Raw genomic sequence first — 21488 nt, forward strand, 5'->3', positions numbered from 1 at the left:
GTCATTAACTATCTAAGAAAAAAACAAAAAAATTACCATAACTTCACCTAAATCTTTTAACACGCGGTGCTGAAGGTTTAAGAATGTATTTTAACTTGACAAGGCTGAGGTCTAGAAGTGTCTAGTGATAATGATTGACTGCAGCTGGTAGTTTCTGTTTGTCAGCATAAAAAGAATGTGTTTGACACCACTCATTGAACAGACTTACATTCAGATAAAAGGAAATCATTTAGGATGTTCAAGAGCCACCAAGGCTAAATCCTGCCATGAACTGGAAACTCCTGGAACACCAGTGTCTTTGCCACAGAGAAGGAGGTTCGGAGAAAAAAGCTCCGGCTCCAAAAGTCTCACCTCGAGCTCAACTGAAATCTGCAGCTTCCCACCTGGACGAGCCAAATGCCTTCTGGGGAAACACTTTACAGTCAGACGAGACAAAGATTGAGTTATTTAACCCTTGATGACAAGAAGTATGTTTGGGAGAGTCGAGGTGAGGTTTTCTAACCTAAGAATATTGTACCAACTGTCAAGCATGGCGGTGGTAGCATCATGCTGTGGTACCGGTCCAGTGCACAAATTGTAAGGAATAATGGAGGACTACCTGCAAATTCTTTAGCTTCACCTCAAACCAGCAGCTTGATGGTTGAAACTTGGAAACAACTGAGTGTTTTACCAGGATAATGGACCCAAACACATCAGACCTGCTTTCTGGTTGGATAAAACCTGTTAATATTAAACTCCGGAAGCGGCCTCAAAGCCTTGACCTCAACACTGTTGAAAAATTCTGGACTATGCTTTAAAGCTGGGTCTGTGCCAGGAAAATAACCAACTGAATTGATTCTGCTAAGAAGAGTGGTCAAATATGCAGCTAGAATTATACCAAAAAAGCTTGTTAATGAATATAAAAAGTGTGTGGGTAAAGGGAAGGTTGGTAAGGGACATATGATCAAATATTAATGGGGGGAATATGCAAATATTCGAGGCTGTGTATAATCTTGACCCCATGTGGATTAGAGATAATCCACAGTTAATTCAAGCCTGTGTAAGAAGCTGTATTCATTTCACCCTGGAAATCAAAAGGGTTCAAATCGACCAATAAGAGCTTGAAATTAAAGGCATTCATGCCCATGATGAGTGGATATAAACATCTGACTTCATCTGTACCCATGTTCATGTTAACACAAAAAGCCCAGGCTGAGTTTGGATCTGAACACCTTCTTGCTGTGAGGCAGCAGGGCTAACCACTGAACCACTGTGGCGACTAACCTTTTTAAAGCATCTTTTATCATCATTTGATAACATCTTAAAGCTTAAAAAAATACAATTTTATTAAAGTATTGCTTTTCAGAATTTTATTATGTCAAAGTAAAATAAATAAATAAAGTTCTTCAATAAAAATAAAGAGAAAAAGCTCAGCAACGCACTCAAGCTAAATGCTTACTGCAGTTTGTTCGTCAAGTAATTCACATTTCTGCATCATCTAAGAGTCAAACGTCAATGCTCAGCGCCGTCAGTTGACGGGTACATTTGGAGCGCCGTTTTCTCCAAATCATCTGGATCTCAGCTGTCTGTTGCTGTCTTCAGGCAGCTCCAGGTGACATGCAGTCATGCTCTCCTGACGTTTCCTCTCACCACTGTCCTTAGCCTTAGCTAACATTCGGAGTCAGCCAAGCGGTACGTCAACTCAGTCTTTACCACCTTCGAGCTGCTCTGCTCAGTGGCCAGCACCATTTCTATAGGAAATGACAAATACAAGCCATCTTTCACTTTCTTAGGGGAGGGCGAATCTCCGGCGACAAACAGGGGCTCGGCTATTTTATAGGCAAGAGGAGGCGGGCTTTGCACTCTGCGCTTTGCATTCTTCTTCTTCTCTTGTTTGTAGGCTGCGTTCATGTTGGCTATCACCTTGAAGCAGAACGCACACAAAACAGAAATAATGAAAAAGATTTGACTGAATAGTTGTGGGAAAATGAATACACAGTTCTATCAATTGTAATTATAATAATTCATTGTTGTAGAAAAGTGTCCAAAACACAAAAAGAAAATAACAGAAATAACAAAACCTGCATCTCTTCAAAGAATGTTTAACTCCAGCTGCTTTGCATGGCAACATTTTAAACAAAGATCTCAAACAAAATGATCTGTCAGCACTCAGAGTATGAGATGAGGATGAATCTCAGATACTACCACACAAAGTTTTAGCGCAGCATCTGTAAAATTGATTGAGTTATAGCCATTTTTGTATTTGCTAAGATCAAGTAGCAGTGGCACATTGGGTTGACTCTGAAAAGTGAATCAGTTGTAGAGGTACATGCAATGATATGAGTAGTTTGAGAGTTTCATTAAACCTCATCCAGTGGTTCCTAAGAAAATTTACTGGATCGTAGTTTGTTACAATGTAACACTTCAAACAGTTTTTAAAATTAATTTAACACTGAAGTTCTTACTGTTCAGCTCAAACTGAGCTTGCCCCCTAGAGGAGATGAGGTGTCATGACATAGAGGCTGCATGACCGCTCGTATTTTTATTTTATTGTCATAAAAAGTTGTAGGAACTATTGTTTAAACTTTCAGTCTAGATAATAATTGTTTTTGTGTCACACAAACTGCATTTCTGAGGCAATTGTAGAAGGAATATTCGACCCATTTTTCTCCGGCAGGCTGGCTCTTCTGGGAAACGCTCCGCTTCAGAACCTCTGATTTTCAGCTGACCCATCCCTGCTTGGTATCACGGCAGAAGCTGAAATAATCTCCCGGTAAGGTGACCAACTATACGCTATGGTGGTGATGAGTCCTGGTACCCAAGGGTGTTAAAATAAGTTTGGTTTGGCCCTGCTCTAATAATCTCCACTGGAACCTCCTTCCTCACCAAAATCCCATTTAAATGCATTACATGTCTGTTTTTGAACCCAGATGTTTCTCTCTTACCTTGATCAAACATTTTACTTCCATTTTAATCCTAAAATCATGATATATTAGGTTAATTTAAATAGATCTGTTACTAACCATTATCTGCAATAGCTGGTTTTATTTTACATTCTGTTAATAAACATGAAACCTCAAATTAATTTTCAGCCTACCAAGGTTCCTTCAAAAACAGATTTTGTTGAGACTGATAATAAGGTTATAAATTTCCCCCTTTTGGGGTGATGCACTATGAGTGCAATTCATTAATGAACAATTAAATTAACTGATTGATTAGTTAATTTATGTAATAAACCCTATATCCTTCCCCCTACACTATTAAATGGACCCTCACTGCTCAGCCAGCACATAATCCAGATTGAAGCTATGACAAGGGGAGAGGCAAGATGCAAGTGTCACCTTCAATCAGAGACACCTCTCAGAGTGTTAATGGTTGATTCGCTTTCACGACTGGATTTGAGCCTTTGAACCAAGAGATGAAAATAGATTTGTTTGTGTGTCTGATAATTAAAGATACTGTACACTGAATAGTTACACCCCCGTCATGTTAGTAAGTTTTTGAAAGAACAATACCTGATGATGATAATAAGCAGAAAAATACCTTAAAAACAGCATCAATAAAGATTAAAACACAATTATTAATACTGGGATTAAATGGCATCAGCCCTCACTTTGTATTTTTGTTAAATGTCTGTTTGTTTCACTCTTTCTGAGTGAAAGTGGGGGGCCTGAAAGTTTTTTCTTTAAAGCTGTCATAACATGATAAGTTTAAGAATCAAGGTTCTAGCTTAACAACCTGTCAGTGTTCTCCTCTACTGTCCCCAAGTGGACAAAGATCATATTGTACTGAAATCTCATTTCTAACACACAAAGCTCTCAACAACCAAGCTATTGAAGATCTTATTGTTCCATATCTTCCTAACAGAGCACGTCACTCTCAGACAGCAGGTTTACTTGTGGTTCCTAGAGTTTCTAAAAGTAGAACAGGAGGCAGCTTTCAGGCTCCTCTTATGTGGAACCAACTTCCAGTTTTTTGTCCATGAGGCTGACACCCTGTCTAATTTTCAGATTAGATTTAGGACTTTTATTTTTTGGATATATCCTATAGTTAGGGTTGGCTTGTTTCTTCCAGTTAAAAAGGAAATCATGTTCTTCCATCATTGCTCCCATGCTTGCTCAGGGTAGGGAACTGAGTCAAACTGAACTTTTTACCAATTAGTGTTTTGTGACATACTGCATCCAACTGTAGAATCACTGGATTCAACTGTTTTGTAGTCATACTGAACCTGGATCGGTTTTGATTGTATAGTTAGATTTGGACTTGTCATTTTTTATAAAGTGACTTTTGTTATGAACTGGCTTTATATAAATACACTGAATTGAAGTTAGGCACTAATGTGCTTTCTTGAAGACTTCAAACTGGTGAAGCTTGGGATTTGTGGGTTTTATTCCAATTATCTTCCACTGAAACTGGTTCCTAACAGTTCTGCCTTCTGACTAGTACAATCACAAATGGATCCTTTCACAAAGTACTAACATTTCAAGTGTTGTCTGCATGCTTTTAAACATAAAAGCTCCACCACCAATGGCTGTCTACCATTATGGCAAAAGAAAATAAATTACCAGCTGCTTAACAGCGCTCTGTTGCTCCTGCATTACGGCCATATATGCCAAAGCCTGTTCCTTCGTCGAATACATGTCCTGCTCTGCCTCGTCATCAGTCTGCAGGTTCATTGTAGTCTATGTGAAAAGAAATTCTATTTAATGAGAAGATTTAAACGTTTGAAAACGCTTCAAGAATCAGGTTATTTCCCACAGACTCACCCTATTCGGTAAATTGGCCTTTCTGCTAAACATGAGCGAGTAAGGGGTGAACTTGGTCGTGGGGTTGGCGGCGGTGCGGAACAGGAAGAGTGTGGGGTCCAGGAAGTCGTCCCACTCCGCCTGCTTCTCGGCTACCATCTGCGCCACGGCCTCCTTTAGCAGCGGGCTTGTGCTGTCGTGCAGCGGGTTGAGATGAGGCTGATCCAGAGGTGCAACTTTGTGCACCAAGTTCCACCTCTCACCCAGAAGCTTTGTCACCTAAGAGAGCAGAAACGGGGCTAACGTTTCTGACCTGCAGACACAGATCACGGCAAACGGTTTTGGCGCACATGTCTCACCTCGTCACAGAAGTCGGGATTCTGCTTGCACACTATCATTTTGGGAGCACCAAATCTGAAGGAACAGAGTTTTATTGTAACTTTGACTTATGTCTGACAGAAGGTTCTCATGTTCTTTCACGTTTTGTCTTTTAAAGTTTGATTCTACTTCTTATACAATAATTTCGGCATTTCAACATATTCTAAAAAGTTGAGACAGTCCTCCCCGTCTGTGAGCTTGAAGAAATATGACTCATTTGTTTCCAAAAAAAAAAAAAGATTAAAACATATTTACCCCTCCCAACTTGTTTGGAAGGTGTTTGAAGCTGTATATCCATTACTCCAATTCAAGCTTGAAACGTTTACATTCACTCATGAGGACGAATTTCATAAGAATTTTAGGCTTTTACTGATTTTTTTTAACTGTTCTTTTTCCAGGATTGAATTGTACAACTTCAAGGATTTTAAAAAATTAAACTTGCATAGACGAGTTTGATTTTATTGTAGGTTTTATCTCATTCACACAGGGCCACAGTTATACATATAAGCCCAAATTTAAACATACGTCTCTACTAATGTTAGGTTAAATATCTCTTAGCAAGCTGCACCTCAACCACAGGCTTTTTTTGTATCAATCAACAAGCTTCTGGCTGATATTTGGTCACTCCTCTTGGAAAAATTGATGGAGTTCATTTAAATTGGTCTCCTGGCATGGAACCAGCTTTTAAGCATAGTTCCTAAATTTTCCATTAGTTTAATGTCCAGTTTATCCACTCAGAAACCAGGACTGTGTTTGGGATCACGGTCCTGTTGGAACACCCAACTATGTCCAAGTTTCAACCATCTAGCTGATGATTTGAGGTGGTTGAAAAATTTTAAGGTAGTCCTCAATTATTCCATTATCCATTTTGTGCACTGGACCAGTAAAACAGCATGATGCTACCACCACCATGCTTGGCAGTTGGTGCAGTGTTCTTAGTTTTGAAAGCCTCACCTCTTCCTCTAAACAAACTTCTAGTCATTTTGTCCAAATAACTCAATCTTTGTCTCGTCTGATCGTAAAAGGTTTCCCCAGAAGGCATTTGACTCGTCCATGTGGGAAACTGCAAATTTCAGTCCAGCTTGAGGGTGAGGCTTTTGGAGTGGGAGCTTATTTCTTGGTCAGCTCCCGTTTATTTCATGGTGACAGAGCCACAGGTGTTCCAGCAGTTTCCACTTTATGACAGGCCTGAGCCTTTGTGGTTCTTTACTATTCTGTTCATTTATTTATTTTCTGAACCTGCTTGTTCATGTGTAGGGGGTCGCAGTTAGGATACACCCTGAACAGGTCGCCAGTCCATCACAGGGCCACACAGAGACAAAGGAGACAGATACCATTCACATTCTCAATCACACCTAGTGACAGCTTAGAGTTATGAGTAACCTAACATGAATGTTGTTGGTGTGTGGGAAGAAACTGGAGAACCCTGGAGAAAACCTATGCATCACATGGAAGAACATGCAAACTCCACAAAGCTGTGAGCCGACAGCTTTAACCGCTAATCTGTCGTGCCGCCCCAACCAAAACGAATTGGTCAGACGAATTATTAAAAGCTCAAAATAATACAAAACTCATGCCCGTAATGAGTGAATGTAAACTTCTGATAGCAACTGTAAATTTAACATATAAAACATAAAAAGTGACAAGAGAAACTGTGAAACAACATGGGCTCAAACTCAGCAAAGAAACAGTCTTAGTGTCAGTTAGTTTTTTTTAATCCTGATATAAAAGGTGTATCAAGAACAACTAAAACCTGAACACAAATGGTGGTCTCGTTTTACCTGTATATGCACTTAGAGACGCATCTCGCGACTGAAAGGGGATCAGTCTTTTGCACCGGAAAAGCTTCTGGCCATTTGCTGAAGTAATCGATGATAAGTGTAACGCTTTTGTTGCCTTGCTGGGTCTCTGGGAAAGGCCCTGATGCAGAGGGGAGAAGGGCACAACAAATCACCACAATTCATTCTGCAGAAATGGCCAAACATCACTTAAAAACAGAAGAGTGGGGAAAAAAAAAAAACCTATAATATCAACGCCAATGATGTCCCACGGTGCGTCCACTTTAATGGGCCGAACAGTCCTGGCCAGGTTCTTGTTCCTTTCTGTGTGCTGGCACGTCTCACACACTTTAATCTGGAACAGTCACAACTGTGGGTTACTACGACAGAATGCGGCAGTGATGCTGACACAACAGCAGCTGAGTGGAGATGCGTGTACCCAGTCCACCACGTCCTTGATAATCCCCAGCCAGTAGTACTTGCTCTGGATCCTGTGGACGGTCTTCTTCTGTCCCAGGTGATGGCCGATGTCGTTAAAGTGGCATTCGAGGAAAATCTTCCTCTTCCTGTCAGCTTCAATCACCACCTCCCGCTTCTCATCTTTTTTGGGTCCCACATAGTACAGCTTGCCCTCTGGAATGCAGATACGAATTAAAGGCCTAGCATTCCTCGAATGCATATCAGCCGCTGCCTCTCATGACTGAGATCAGCTTACGTTGAAAAATGGTGGAATTGTAGCTGTTTGGGTCAAACCTTAAAATGAACATTATACACAATCTCATGCAATAGAGCCAGATGTCACACTGAGAGCATTTGCTGTTAATTACCCTCAGCTACTACCACATCCAAGTTTTAGTGCAATGGCTGTAAAATTAACCAAGTTATAGCCATTTTAATGTTGGCTAAGTTTGATTAGCTGTAGCATCCATCCTGAATTAGATTGACTCCAAACTTTAATTACCGGTAGATGTACATCCAATGATTACCTTCTAAGGGTTTCATTAAAATTCGTCAAATGGCTCATGAGATATTTAGCTAACAGAGAAACAGGGTTGACTCAAACAGTTAATGCTGAAGTTTTGAGCAAAGATCTTGTGCAACGAGTAAGTCTTGGATTATGTGTTGTTAAAGACTCTCAGCTACTACCACACTCAATTTTAGAACAATAAAAGTAAAACTGAGAGAACAACAACCATCTTTATGTTTTCTGAGGTTAGTTGGCCGCGGCAGCCATCTTGAATAGGGTTGGCTCCAAAGGTTAATCAGTTGTAGATGTACCTCCGGTGATTATTTCCTAAAATTTTTACTAAAACCCATCCAGCGGTTCAAGAAATAATTTTCTAACAGACAGGCAGACTTGACTTCAAAGAGCTAATGGCAAACTTTAAACAAAAGGAGTTTCACAATCTGATAGTGCTCAGGGTGTAAGTTGGGAATCAGTCTCAGCTCCTGCCACACTAAATATTATGTCAATATCTGTAAAACTGACAGAGTTATACCCTTTTTTTCAGGCCAGTTGGCTGTGGCAGCCATGTTGAATCGGGTCGAGTTTAAAGGTTACAGTTGTAGAAGTACATTCAATAATTCTTGTCTTCAAGTTTAATTGAAATCTATAATTATTAACTACTATTAGTTTATCTCTAAAACTTTAAACCTCAAACAGATGCCACTGCTGCTGCGTTCAAGACTGTGGGAATTATTGGTTGTCTTGTTTGATTTACGAGCCAAAACTTTCGACTTGCTGAAAGCATATAAACTATTACCCATATTCACAATACAAATACATATTCCTAGATCATAGGGAAGGCTTTTTGAAATTAGTAGGTATTAAAAATGAATGTTTGTGACACCAGTAAGGTAAAAGGAAGTGCACATTTCTGCCAGAGTTATGCCGGGTAAACTTACCGTCAATGATAAATTTCTGTGCGTATCTTTTGAGATTCTTTTTCTGTAAAGGATTCATCGTCTGGGGGAAGCTGCCTTTAGCCACGAAAGAGTAAATGTCGTTGAGTTTGTTGGAGCTGGACTCCACCACCTCCTCCTCCGCCACTTGTAACGAGTCCTCGGTGAACATATCCGACAGCGACTGCTAACATCGAGGGGCAGAAATATACCGACCTCCTGTCGGCATAGTCCGCAGCAGAGCAGACTGCTGCTGCTAAAAACAACAAAAAACACAACACCTACAACATGAACACACAAAGCAGCGCTTGCCTGTCTTTTTTAACTTCTTCTTCACGTGGTTTCTGTCGAGCTTTAATCACTTTAGCGCCCTCCATTGACAAAATATGGTACTTGTCCGTTCTGACTCATGGTAAATCTTTTATTTTGAAATGTATCAGTGGAAGTGTTTCAGGTATTTAATTGTGCAGAATATTAAAACAAGATTTAAGAAACATGAAACCATGGAATATGCTTGTTTATTTTTTTAGTTTATTTGCTCATTATTGTAAATCAAGTCAACTCAAATGTATTTATATAGCACTTTTCAGCAACAAAGCGATACAAAGTGCTTTACAACATTTTAAACAAAAATATAGAGTCAAAACCCACACTACAATATCTGAAATATGAACTGGGATGATCTAAAAGAAATCTAAGATAATCTAAATAAAATCATGAATCTAAATGAAATCATGAAACTAAACATCTAAATGAAAAACACACACAAGATAAACTGAGGGAAACTAAGATATAATGAAAGCTAACATGAACTGAACTAGGATTTAAAAACGTCAGTTGATCAGACATTATAAAAACTTAACTAAAGGTACTGTAAGGCTAACTAAGAGGACCAAAGGCCAGCTAAAAGTTAAATACATTTTAATGAAAGACCAACTAAAACTGTCAGTTAAACAAAAACAAAAAAAATAATAAATAATTGTATTGATCTTTATATTGCCCTCCTCCTCCCCTTGCTACAAAAGGCAGGCAATCCAAATGCATTTCTCAGCAAAATATTTGATGAACTAGTGAGTGGATTTTAATGAAACCTGCAGGGGGTGATCACTAGATGTACATCTACAACTGAATAATGTTTAAAGTCAACCCAACTCTCAGTGAACAAAAATGGCTGTAACTTATTTTTACAGGCGCTTAAATGAGTTGTGGTAGTAGCTGAGAGTCATCCCCAAAAGACATGCTTTGAGTAACTAATCAAGAATCTTGCTTAAAATGTGGCCACTTAGCATTCACCTGGCACAATTGCCACTGTATAGCTTCAGCTGTCATTTTCCATTGTTTAACTGAAACTTTAATTTACCAGAAAAAACAAACAAAAACTATTGGAATTAAAAAATGAATGAATAAATGTAAATACTTGAATATTGTATTGATCTAGACAACTTAAAAAAAGTTCTTGACTCTTAAAATGTGGGTCACGACCTTTTCATAGTACCCTGGTGTTTATCACCAGGCAACAAGAGTCGGTTTTCTCCCCGGAGCTTTTATTCTGAAGGTCACAAACCGGAAGTGTTTTTGCTTGTTGAGCTTGTTCGTCGTCAGGTGGAAGATGATGTTGTTTAGAGCTTTTTTTGTCCTTTTAAGTGAGTAAACATGGCAGCCGAGGAAGGCGGGGAGCCTCGGTTTTACATGTGCAGCTGTTTTACATCTGATAACATTTTCCTAGACGAATACAAGCTGCATGTCCGCTTTGTTTCCGAGCAGCTGTTCAGGCAGGACTATCAGGCGGTGAGGAAATAAATAACTAACTCTTGACTACATAATCATGTCAAAATGTATATGGCGTGTCCGGAGGGACATTTGATAACTATTTATGACTTTATTTTACACACAGCTGCTTACGAGGCTTGGCTGCACCACAGACCAGCAGTTTGAGGAAGTTCTTCACAAGGTAAAGAAAAGAGTTTAACTTGGAAAGTACACGGAAGCTGGAACATTCATTTGTATGTTCTCAGTGTGGTTTACATGGATATGCCTGATTATCAAACTGTCTGCTGTTGAATCTGCACAACAAGGTGTATTCAGAGTGTAACTGAATCCCACTGAGACAGAAACCAAATCTATTTCAACTCTAATGTACAGTTTTACACCAAAGCGTAGAAAATGCAAATGCAGCCAAGTCTTAATTCAGCTGGTTTTCCTGTGTTTTAGGAGTACCACCTCTCAAAGGACCACCCCTTACAGCAGACATTAGAAAACAGGAACAGAGTCATGAGCTCACATTATGTCTGACATGATGAACGAAAAAAAAAAAACCCTAACCTCATCCCTGTCCCCTGCAACAACCGAGCAAAAAAATGGAAATGACTTGCATCCTTATTGTTTTTTACCTTTTTTGTCACTAGCCGGTCCTAAGGAGACTTCACTATCCTTGGGTCAGAATGTCTCCTGAGCCCTCAGTTTGACCCAAGGACAGCAGGTCCACTGTCCTCTCTAGTTTCCACCAGGGGTTCTCTAAATACTGTAAATACTCTGCACGACACTTTTGTGTCAGATAGTTTCTGTTTAGAGCCAAGTTTGTAACAAGCATCTTCATGGCTGTCTCTGCTTTTTTAACTTTACATCATTGTTCAGTTTATGACAGTTAATTAGCTAATTTATCTGTTAGCTAAAGAACCACTGATAGGATGCAGCTTCTGACCCATAAAATAATAGTGGTAAGGGGTGTGACCCCATCTGTTGGCTGTTTAAATATCCAAAAAATGCTAATGACCCTATTGAAAAAGGCCATGATAACAACACAGTCTTAACATCCATTATGCTTTTTTTTAATTTTATGACTTGCATTTCTTTTCTTAACTAATATGGAGCACGTTTATCATATAAACTAGGTTTTTAATTGTAAGTTGATATCTGGAGATTACCTGAGGATCCCTACTTGGTGTTGGGTGACCTACATTGGGGTCTATTCATTTTTACCTAGTACGTGCCTGAAAAAGAAAATGTAGGCTTTTTAAATTAAATGGTCTTGGCATAAAGTGGGTGGGCGTAGATTTACGTTGTTTTTTTTTTGTTTTTTTTCAAAATTTGTCTTTAAGAATCAGTCAATGAAAAAAAAAGTTACGAGCCAGCTTTTGCGACATTTTTCCTGTCGATTGCTTGTTTGGACCGAGCTTTTTCAAAGTAAAGAATAGTGAATTAGAAACCGCACTTTGCTCGGAACAATAAAAACAGACTACTGCTCCACTAGCCTCTGATGATTCAAATATTGACAGAAATAAAAGCAAAGTATGCAGTGATCTGTAGAACCGAAGCAGTAATCCGTGCAAAGAAACCAAACAGCAGTTCACTTTCTCCCAGCAAGCTTTTTTTTGTCTACGTTTAAATGTTTCTTCACTGCCTTTGACCAGACAGAACAACTGTAACCAACAACACAACAAGTATTGGAAATTGGAAACAATGTCTTGCAATATAGTACACCTCTCCCATCATGCAACACAGCATGGTTCACTGTTACTCTTAAGAAGCCGCCTGATAAATCTGCTGATAACTTTAGTTGAAAAGGTGCAATGAGAAGAATTTTCTTAATTTTCAGTACCAGATTTGATACCAAGAAGTATATTTAACAAAACATTTTTTAAAAACATATTATAGGAGCCATTTTTGTTTTGTGGTGTTTGGGCATAGTTTGGGTTATATGTGAATTGATACTCCGACCTATTTTTTTGCTTTACCACATGGGGCAGTGTGGGAACTCTATATAAGTGTCAAGGTGAATGGGCAGTGGCAGGTGTGGGGAGGTCACACGGTTTTTTACCACTTTGTCTTATGTGCTGGGTTTTTCTATAGCATTGCCTTTCCTTTCACAAGTTGCCATAGATCGCCACCTTGGATGTTGAATATTCACTCAGCTCATTATGTATTAAATAAATGGGAGCTTCCCCAAATGAACCTCCCAGTCTGGACATTACTCCTTGAAGCGCATCAGGACCTGGATTCCTCGCACCCAGAAGCGACTAAAAATGTTGCAATTTGATAGTCGCTACACATATCTTAAATTTGTGTGCAAGTTATAGTTAAAGAGGTGCCACATTACAGAACATCGTCATTCAGTTTGATAGGTGGCTTCATTCCTCAGGCCTTTGTGTTTTAAGAGAGAAATGATCCCAGATGAGAGAACGTCATGACTCACTGTGCAACTGCTCTGTTCAGATTTACCAGGAAGTGGACAGACGGCGGCGGCTTGCTGTCATCTCCGCTGAGCGAGCTGCTGCGATAAAACGCACGTACCGGCCTCTCCATCCTCACGTCTACCATCTGCAGGTACTCGGTGCTCCAGCTGCTGCAGATAGTCCTGCTAATGATGTGCCGTTAGCAAGTCGCTGAGACCCCCCCCCCCCCTGTCTACAGGAGTCCTACCTCGCTCTAGAGCTCAAGCAGATTGTGGAGTACTGTCGAAGCAGCAGCGCTACCAGAAAAGGTCTCTTAGAACTGCTGGAAGAAGAGGCAGGTGAGCCAGAGGTGGTCCTTAAAAAGAGACGTGACTCTTTTTTATTCGTACAAATAAGTTTAAAGTCTTACATTTTATTAGCAGAATCTGGTTGCTACAAAACCTACTTCATTTTAATGGAAGCACAAAGGATTTACTTATTATACACATATTTTTGCCTATTAGCTTAGTTGTTTTTTTTTTTTTAATAAATTACAAGAAAGCGTAACGTGGCTTGTTGTGTGTTTATACAGTGATGTTCAGACCTTCACTCTTTACGCTTTTATGACAGACTGATGCTGCTTAATTTAGTTTTTTTTCTCCTCATAACTCTATAGTCAGTACTTCATGATGATTAAAATTAAAACTTAATTTTATATAGTTTTATAAGTTTATTGTAAAAAATCCCTGAAATATCACATTTGCAGATGTATTTGGACTTGTTACTTTAGCAGCAGGTGCAGCCTTGAGTCTTTTTGTGTGACCTGGATAGAGGTTTTTTTTGCCATTCTTCTTAGCAGATCCTTTGAAGCTCAGTCCAATTGGACAGGACCATTTTCAGCTCTTTCCAGAGATTTTTACTAGGGTTCAAGTCAGGGCACTGTCTGAAAGTATCTAGGACATTCAGACTTGTCTCTAAGTCCCTCCTGTGTTGTCTTCTCTGTGTCCTTTGGGTCATTGTCATGTTAGAAGGTGGGCCTTGAGTCCAGTCTGAGGTCCTGAGCTCTGTGGAAACAGGTTTTAATTAAAGGTATCTCTGTATTTCACTCCATTCAGCCTGTCTCCCAGTTCCTGCTGCTGAAAACCACACCCTCAGCATGATGCTGCCTCCACCATGCTTCACTGTGGGGATGGTAGTGGGCAGGTGATGAGCAGTGCCTGGTTTCCTCCAGACGTAAAATTAAGAACTGAGGCAAAACGTCTCATTAGACTGTAGAATCTTGTTACTCACAGTCTAAGAGTCCTTAAAGTGGGCTATTTATTTAGTTATTGCTATGAGATCAATTGTCAGCGAGGAGCCCATCTATAGAGGTGGGTACCTTTTTCAATCATTTAATTTGCCACAGGTGGACTCAAATGAAGGTGTAGGAAGAGCTCAGCAGTGATCTACATACATAGGAAACATCTCAGATAAATTTCAAATGTTGTTAAAAGTATCTGTGTAAATGTGGTATTTATTTAGTTTGAATAAATTGTATAAAACTGTTGTTTAGTAAGAAGAGATCAGTGGCAAACTAATGCATTTAAGTGACTGAAGCATCTGGCTGCAACCCAACTAAATTGGAAAAAGTGAAGGGAGTCTGAATAATTTCCGAAGCCTCTGCAGCTTATGTTTGTCTGTTTTGAAGCCCTGGTCAGGATGTAATTGTTGTTTGTCTCTTTTATTTGGTTATTTTTTAGCCTTTTAACTTTAAAAGTAACCAGAGGTGTACGCTCTTCTTTGCGTAATTGTGTTTATTCCTAAAAAACGTTGACAGTGTTTATTTGACAACTGTAAAAGTTTCAGAAAACTGTGCACGCCCACCATTCTGTCTTTTTGTTGAAGCGCCGAAGGTGTATCGCTTCCCCGTGTTCCAGAAAAGCTTCTGTGAGGAGCTGATGGAGGAGCTGGAGCACTTTGAGCAGTCGTCGGCCCCCAAAGGAAGACCCAACACCATGAACCACTATGGGGTGAGAAATCCCGTCTTTTGGCGGTCCAGTCAGACATTTGAATGTGTCAGGGCCTGCTTTGGTCACATTGATCATGGAGTAAAGCTCAGTGCCATCAGATCTGAAAAGTGTATGTGATTTTGATAGATTTTTTTTATTTTTATTTCAATGTCAGGAGATGTCAAGAGTAAAAAAAAATCCCTCAAATAAAAAGCATTATATGGTTTAAAATTATATCCAGGGGCTCACAGGAAAAATAATAAATGAGAACCACTTACAAGTCTTAAAGAAGTCCGTCCTAAATGTGTACAGCAGTAGGATGGTTGGGGAATAAAACACATATTGAAAGACATTGAAAGATATATCCTTTTTCTCATTTTCCCTTTTCAGATTCTCCTCAATGAGCTTGGCTTTGATGAGACTTTCATCACTCCCCTCCGTGAGCACTATTTGCACCCAGTCACCACCCTGCTTTACCCGGACTGCGGGGGTGGCTGTCTGGATAGTCACAAGGCCTTTGTTGTCACATATGACATGAACAAAGACCTAGACCTAAGCTATCACTATGACAACGCGGAGGTCACCCTTAATGTTTCTCTAGGCAAAGAGTTCACTGATGGCAATCTTTATTTTGGTGACATGAGACAGGTGAAACACCAGCATTATGCTTTTAGTCATAATATCTAGGATTGCTTTAATTGGCGATAGTAACTCCTAACCCTTGTGAAGCTTGTTTGTAAGTAGCCGTTTGGCTGTCTCCCGCAGGTGCCCGTAAGTGAGACGGAGTGCACAGAGGTTGAACACAGAGTCACCGAGGGGCTCCTCCACCGGGGCCAGCAGATGCACGGAGTCCTGCCCATCTCCTTCGGTCAGCGCTGGAACCTCATCATCTGGATGAGAGCGTCTCGGGAACGCAACAAACTGTGCCCCATGTGTAACAGGAGGCCCTCTCTGGTGGAGGGAGACGGCTTTGCTGATGGTTTCACGAAACACGAGACACCTCCAAATATGTCGTGTGCACTGACGTGACAAGTAGGGGGGTTTGTTTTAACTCTGATGGCAGATTAATATGTTCCACGTTGTAATAAATTATATTTAGATGTTCATGTTTTGAGTAATTGTGTCATTATGATTGTTATAACATAGTTATTCAACTATCAACTATCTAAGTGTTTTTGTTTGTGTAAAAGTTATACGTAATTAAAATCGTAGCCATTTTAGGTGGCTTGGACGACCACAATTTGGAGAACTGGTTTACTTCCAACAGGACTGACGAGCTAACATACACAACTAAGACCAAAGTGGATTGCTGTTGTTATAAATTGGTTCCCATCTCCAAAATTTCAGGTTTTCACATGAACATGCCTTTATCATTCAATCTTCCTATATCTTCTGCAGCTTATCTGTGGTGGTTCAAAGATGCAAGTCCAAGAGAGAAATCCAGACATCCCTCTCTGCATCAACAAACTCCAGACCTCAAGGGCCGCCGTCCTGGAAGTTTTAGGTTTTTCTGCTCCAACACACCTGATTTGAATGATTTAATTACCTCCTCACCAAACCATCAAGTTCTCCATAAACACGTCAACAAGTCATTTGTTTAAAGCAGGTGTTTTAAAGCAAGAACGCATCTAAAACATGCAGCAGAGCGGCCCCCGAGGAACGGAGTTTGACACGTGCTTTAGCTCATCCAAGTCCTCCCACTTATCCACATTAAGATTACAGCTCACCATCATCTTTTCCTTCATCTGTCAGAAGTTGCATTTTCCAAGCAACACATTTCACTAATGGGTTAATAAATCTCTCGGAAATAGTTTAGAATAACAGAAGTTTAATTAAACAGAATACGTCATCTCACAAACACCTCTGCATGTGCCATTCTCGTTACACTTTTACAGTCAGCATGCAGTGTTGTATTTCAGGTTAAGCATGTTCTCAAATGAAAATTGAAAAATAGCATTAAACCTGTCAGTTCCACCTTTCATATAAAGCGAGGCTTCAGAAACGTCACAATGTCGGTGCCTTTTGGTTGTTTCTTTTTGTTCTTGGTAAATTTGGGAAACAAAAAAAAAATGAGAGCTGGCTCTGTGGGATTAGATAGACACAGCAGACACACCTGACATAAATATGTACAAACTTACAAACAGAAGGCAAAGCTTTGTACAGTCAGCTTTTAAACCTCACCCAAAACAGATTGAGTTTAGAAAAATTGAGCTTCAGTGTTTTCACATTTTGTTCAAAATGGTCTATTTACATATAGGCTGCTGTGAAGTGACTTAGTTTTGGCATATTTTAATTTTAAGAATAGGATAATGTCAACAGCTAGCAGTTACATTTTTCACAATAAATCTATTAACCTAAAGAGATAAATGTTTTCTCTTTTCAGGGTCTTTTACATCATACAAATGTACATCAATATATTCAGTTTTTAATACACAGGACAATGCTAAGTTTCAAAGCAGTTGCTTCTATTACTTTAAACTCTTAACTGCAGTGAAGCCTGATGTGAGTCTGAACCAGCTGCCAATCGGTGCCACTTTGTACCGACTGAGTCAGTGCGGGCTGCATTCAACACACACATTAGACACCACTCTGTCACTAAGATATCATATCCCGCCCCCTCATAGTGTAGTCTCGCTGCTCATGTCCCGGGCCCGGTGGCGGTCCATGTCTGAGTCGTAGTCTGACTCCATCTCAATCTTGACTTGGGGCACAGGGCAGGTCATCCCTCTGCCCATAGGCATGGCTGGAGAGGATGGGCAGGAGATCTTCAAGTGGAGCGTGATGCTAAAGAAGGGCAAGTTTGAGTTACCACACACACCCACACACACACACCCCCCAGCCAAAAACACCAACCAAAGAGCAGGGAGGGGAGAGGAGCTCGACCACAAGGTATCGTGACTCCAACCAAACCCTACAGCAGCTCAGGTTCATGAAGAACTAATTAATGAAACTGCTGTAGTGCCACGGTACCTCATGCTCGAGACTGTTGGAGGAAACAGAAGGCTTCGCCAGTGACTCATTTTTCACAGTGATGAGTGAGATGAGGCCAAACTTTTAAAGTATTTTCCAAAAATTGTTTTTCAAAATGATATTTTTTTAATATAGGTTTCTTTTATTATAATTTAAATATGGAATTTGTTATGACTGTCTAGCTTTACAATAATCACCACTTTTGAATTGGCTTTTTAAGTCAGTACATGTAAAAAAAGGTTTCATGACTAAATACAAGCATTATTTGAGTCAGTAAAATATATTTTAGGAATTCAAAACCTCATATCAATGTCTATTTACAGACATGAGAAAAGTCCACGCTCTTTCAGTTTTAGGCTTTATGTTTTCAAGGACATAATAAATAATTCAGTCTTTACCATGTGCTACAGATACTTAGAACAACCTAAATGGTAAAGCTGTGTGAAAATCTAAGTCCATCCTCGCTGCTTCCAGAGGATTTAAGAGGTTCAGTCTCAGCCAGGTAGCAGCACCTGATCAGATGTATTGATGAAGTGATCATCATCAGAGTGATCACCTCTATAGAAGCAGGAGTTTTGTCAGTTTGCTGCTCTGAAGCATACAGGTGTGTGTTAACACAATGACAAGGAGGAAAAAAATCAGCAATGATCTTACAAAAAGCAACAGTTGCTGCCTATCAGTCTGAGAAGGATTAAAGGTCAATTTCAAACATCCCAGACTCTACAGGCCTTGGTTAGCAGGTTAAAGGTTAACCTGCTACTATGTCAGAGACTGATAAAGTCAAATGGAAAACTACTGGGAGTTATTATTAATAAAGAAGTTTCTACAATGTGCGGAGTTATATGGTCAACTTAGTTTTTTTTTTTACAGACAGCTTTTCCATTTTGACTTTGTTTTTGTTTAATAAATATTGACATGGTGGAATCTTCTGTGTTTTTTGTAGAGTTGAGATTAAAATGAAGTAATTTTAGAACGCTGAACGTGAAGATCAGATCATTTAAAAATATGTCCGGATATATAAAACTCTTGAATTAAAAAAGGGTGGACTTTCTTTTTCCTGTGGCTGTATCTATACTAGTTTATGCAAATCAGTTACACTGTAGAAACCCAACCATGCCTTTTTCAAAGCAATGCAGACATGATGAGAAAATTTCCACAAACAAAGTAATAAATAGGCTATAGCGTGACTGAAATTCCCATGTAGGTGTGACTGATGTGCTAAACAGAAACAGCACATGGAAAAAAAGAAACAACCAAAATTATGTTTACTACAAATGAACAATCTTTCTAAGATCAATCAATTTAATGTACAAGATAAACAACAAACTGCAAGGACAGCACATTATCGTCTTCATCTTCTATAATTCCACGTTAATTTTCAGAAGGACTAAAGGCTTTCAGATGCACAGAAATGAGTTTTACCATTCCTCACCTCACAGTAAACACCCTTTCAGAAAGCTTCAAACACACATGAGAGAAACCTTCCATCCTGCAGGGCTGCAGGGCAAAAGACTGTCATACATCACAATCACAATACAACCATCTGCATTGCCTTATAAAGTGCATGGAGAGGAGATTGAAGCCAAACCTGACAATCAGAAAAAGTTAGCTCTGTGGAAAAATGTAATGTGGAAGTAATCCATTTGCAAAAGGGAAAGCAAATGTGTACAAATAAAAAGAATGTGTTGAGAATTTATTCAGTGTACTTTGAAGATGAACAAGGAAGAGGATAAGACTTGAAGCAGAACAGGGCATCTTCTTATGTAAAGTAAAATTTTAATTATTCTAGAAATATGCCACACAAGGGTCAGTTCACATAAATGACCAAAACATACAATAACCTCACTACTTACCAGAGCAGAAAGTATTACTTTTTTGTCATATTTAAGCAAATTCAGTTGGTCGATTTCTGTCTTAAAGTGACAATAGATGCTGGACTGCTCACAGCATACAGTCAGGAAAACAGAAAAATGTACAGCCTCTGTTAGCCCTAGGGATTTACGCATCAAGAAATAATAAACATGTTCTGGTCTTTACCAGGTGTGTAAGGAATGTGTGCTCAGTCCATGTAAATGGATTTGGGAGGCTGGAGTGTGTGTAGTACACTGTGGTGAAAGCAACTAGAGCACCTGGAGAAAACATATGCACACTCAAGCATGCAAACCAGCCGAGTTTTAAACCTGTACCCTTTTTGTTGTGAGGTAACAGGTCAATCACGAGGTTGTCGCCTGACTAACTTGCCAGGCCGCATGTTGTCTAATTGTGAATACTGAAAAACTAACATATTTTTAAAAGAAGATTTAAACGGGGTGCTAATCTCAACTATTTTAAATATTTCTGGTTAGTTTATATCCAAATCTATAATAACTTTCACACTTCTACAGTTATTTATAGGGTTACAGTTTTTAATAACAGGGTGAACTTACAAAGGAACAACTAATTCAATGGGCAAAAAGTATTTACTGTAGGATGCAGTAGAACAGAACCATACAGAAGCATAAAATGAGCAATAAAATAGTCGAACATTTTAAAGTGCCTGAATAAGTTTTCATAGTCTTGTGTTAAAACTAAAAATATGTTAATGCCTAAGTACCTCTAGAGGCAAAAAGGGAAAACTTGCTCTAGATATTTTTGTGGATTTCTATGAGCTGACCCTTTGATTTGTGCACATTTTTCGAGTCTGATTAAATGTACATGTGTGTGTTAGTGGCAGGCTGGCAGTACGCTCCCCACTGAGACTGGTCTACAGGATCAGGATACACAAGATCTTTGTAGGGGATGTGCAGTTTGAGAACACAGTACCTGCGATCCACATCTGACTCTGAGCTGGGTGAGTGGTTGGGGTAACCGTGGTACTTCTCCTGTGAAAAAGCAGACACGTCGATATGTTACAGACACAAACCGGACTCTGATTTCATGCGGTGTCCGTTCTACAGAGGGCAGCAAAAGCCTAAAAATCTCACCTCTTCCTCACTGTCGTCTGCTTTGGGCTTCTTTTTATCTTTCTCCTTCTCCTTCCCTTTATTCTTATTGTCATCATCCTTCTTCTTCTCTTTCTCAGGCAGGAGGTCATCCAGCCAGGCCAGGTTGTGCTGGGAGAAGACCATGTCGAGCATCTTTCGGACCACCATCAGACCCAGGATCTAGTGTTTGACAGAGAGAAACGAGCCTTCGAAAATCCAATGATAACTGTCTCAAATCTAAATTATGCTTCAAGTATGATTAAACTGGTAGGCAAAAAAAAAACAATAATACAAGATCACTCCCCTTTATCCCCCCTTTATTATACTACACTCTTAAAACTGACTATAAACCTTTCACACTTCATTCACTAAAACAAATTAAAATCTAGCTGACATGAAACCACTTCTGTGCAGATTAAACAGGTCAATTTAGTATTAAATAAAGGCTGCAAGTGCAGTGACATGCATAATTCTATCCATCCATTCATCCATCCATTGTCTTCCGCTTATCCGGGGTCGGGTCGCGGGGGTAGCAGCCTAAGCAGGGAGACCCAGACTTCCCTCTCCCCAGCCACTTGGGCCAGCTCCTCCGGGGGAATCCCAAGGCGTTCCCGGGCCAGCCGAGAAACATAGT

General features: G+C 39.7%; 3 protein-coding genes across 5 annotated transcripts in view; 1 reads left to right on the forward strand and 2 right to left on the reverse strand.

The window, feature by feature from the left end:
• Nucleotides 1–1332: 1332 nt before the first annotated feature.
• zgc:113436 (uncharacterized protein LOC503528 homolog) lies at nt 1333–9137 on the reverse strand. The gene is made up of 8 exons (XM_037974816.1): nt 8786–9137; nt 7320–7513; nt 7124–7235; nt 6884–7022; nt 5084–5138; nt 4746–5003; nt 4545–4661; nt 1333–1902 (listed from the first exon to the last, which is right to left on the reverse strand). The coding sequence occupies exons 1-8, from the start codon at nt 8952–8954 to the stop codon at nt 1648–1650; spliced, it is 1299 nt and encodes a 432-aa protein (XP_037830744.1). The 5' UTR covers nt 8955–9137; the 3' UTR covers nt 1333–1647.
• A 1205-nt stretch (nt 9138–10342) lies between these two features.
• ogfod2 (2-oxoglutarate and iron-dependent oxygenase domain containing 2) lies at nt 10343–16155 on the forward strand. 3 transcript variants are annotated; one of them, XM_017433974.3, is made up of 7 exons: nt 10343–10570; nt 10677–10733; nt 12995–13105; nt 13193–13292; nt 14818–14942; nt 15312–15569; nt 15687–16155. In XM_017433974.3, the coding sequence occupies exons 1-7, from the start codon at nt 10436–10438 to the stop codon at nt 15948–15950; spliced, it is 1050 nt and encodes a 349-aa protein (XP_017289463.1). In that variant the 5' UTR covers nt 10343–10435; the 3' UTR covers nt 15951–16155. The 3 variants fall into 3 exon arrangements, with proteins under 3 accessions (XP_017289463.1, XP_017289464.1, XP_037830755.1); XM_017433975.3 differs by lacking the exons at nt 10343–10570; nt 10677–10733 and adding an exon at nt 14049–14303 and having other exon boundaries at nt 13066–13105; XM_037974827.1 differs by lacking the exons at nt 10343–10570; nt 10677–10733; nt 12995–13105; nt 13193–13292 and adding an exon at nt 13305–14303.
• A 1301-nt stretch (nt 16156–17456) lies between these two features.
• slc4a5a (solute carrier family 4 member 5a) overlaps nt 17457–21488 on the reverse strand; it is a 51565-nt gene continuing 47533 nt past the window's right edge. The window contains exons 24-26 of the mRNA XM_017433970.3: nt 20855–21034; nt 20694–20752; nt 17457–17705 (exon numbers count right to left, since the gene is read on the reverse strand). Coding sequence (XP_017289459.1) covers nt 17540–17705; nt 20694–20752; nt 20855–21034 — 405 coding nt within the window. The 3' untranslated portion in view covers nt 17457–17539. The remainder of the gene's footprint in view (nt 17706–20693; nt 20753–20854; nt 21035–21488) is intronic.

Source organism: Kryptolebias marmoratus, linkage group LG1, assembly GCF_001649575.2.
Source record: "Kryptolebias marmoratus isolate JLee-2015 linkage group LG1, ASM164957v2, whole genome shotgun sequence".
Taxonomy (NCBI): domain Eukaryota; kingdom Metazoa; phylum Chordata; class Actinopteri; order Cyprinodontiformes; family Rivulidae; genus Kryptolebias; species Kryptolebias marmoratus.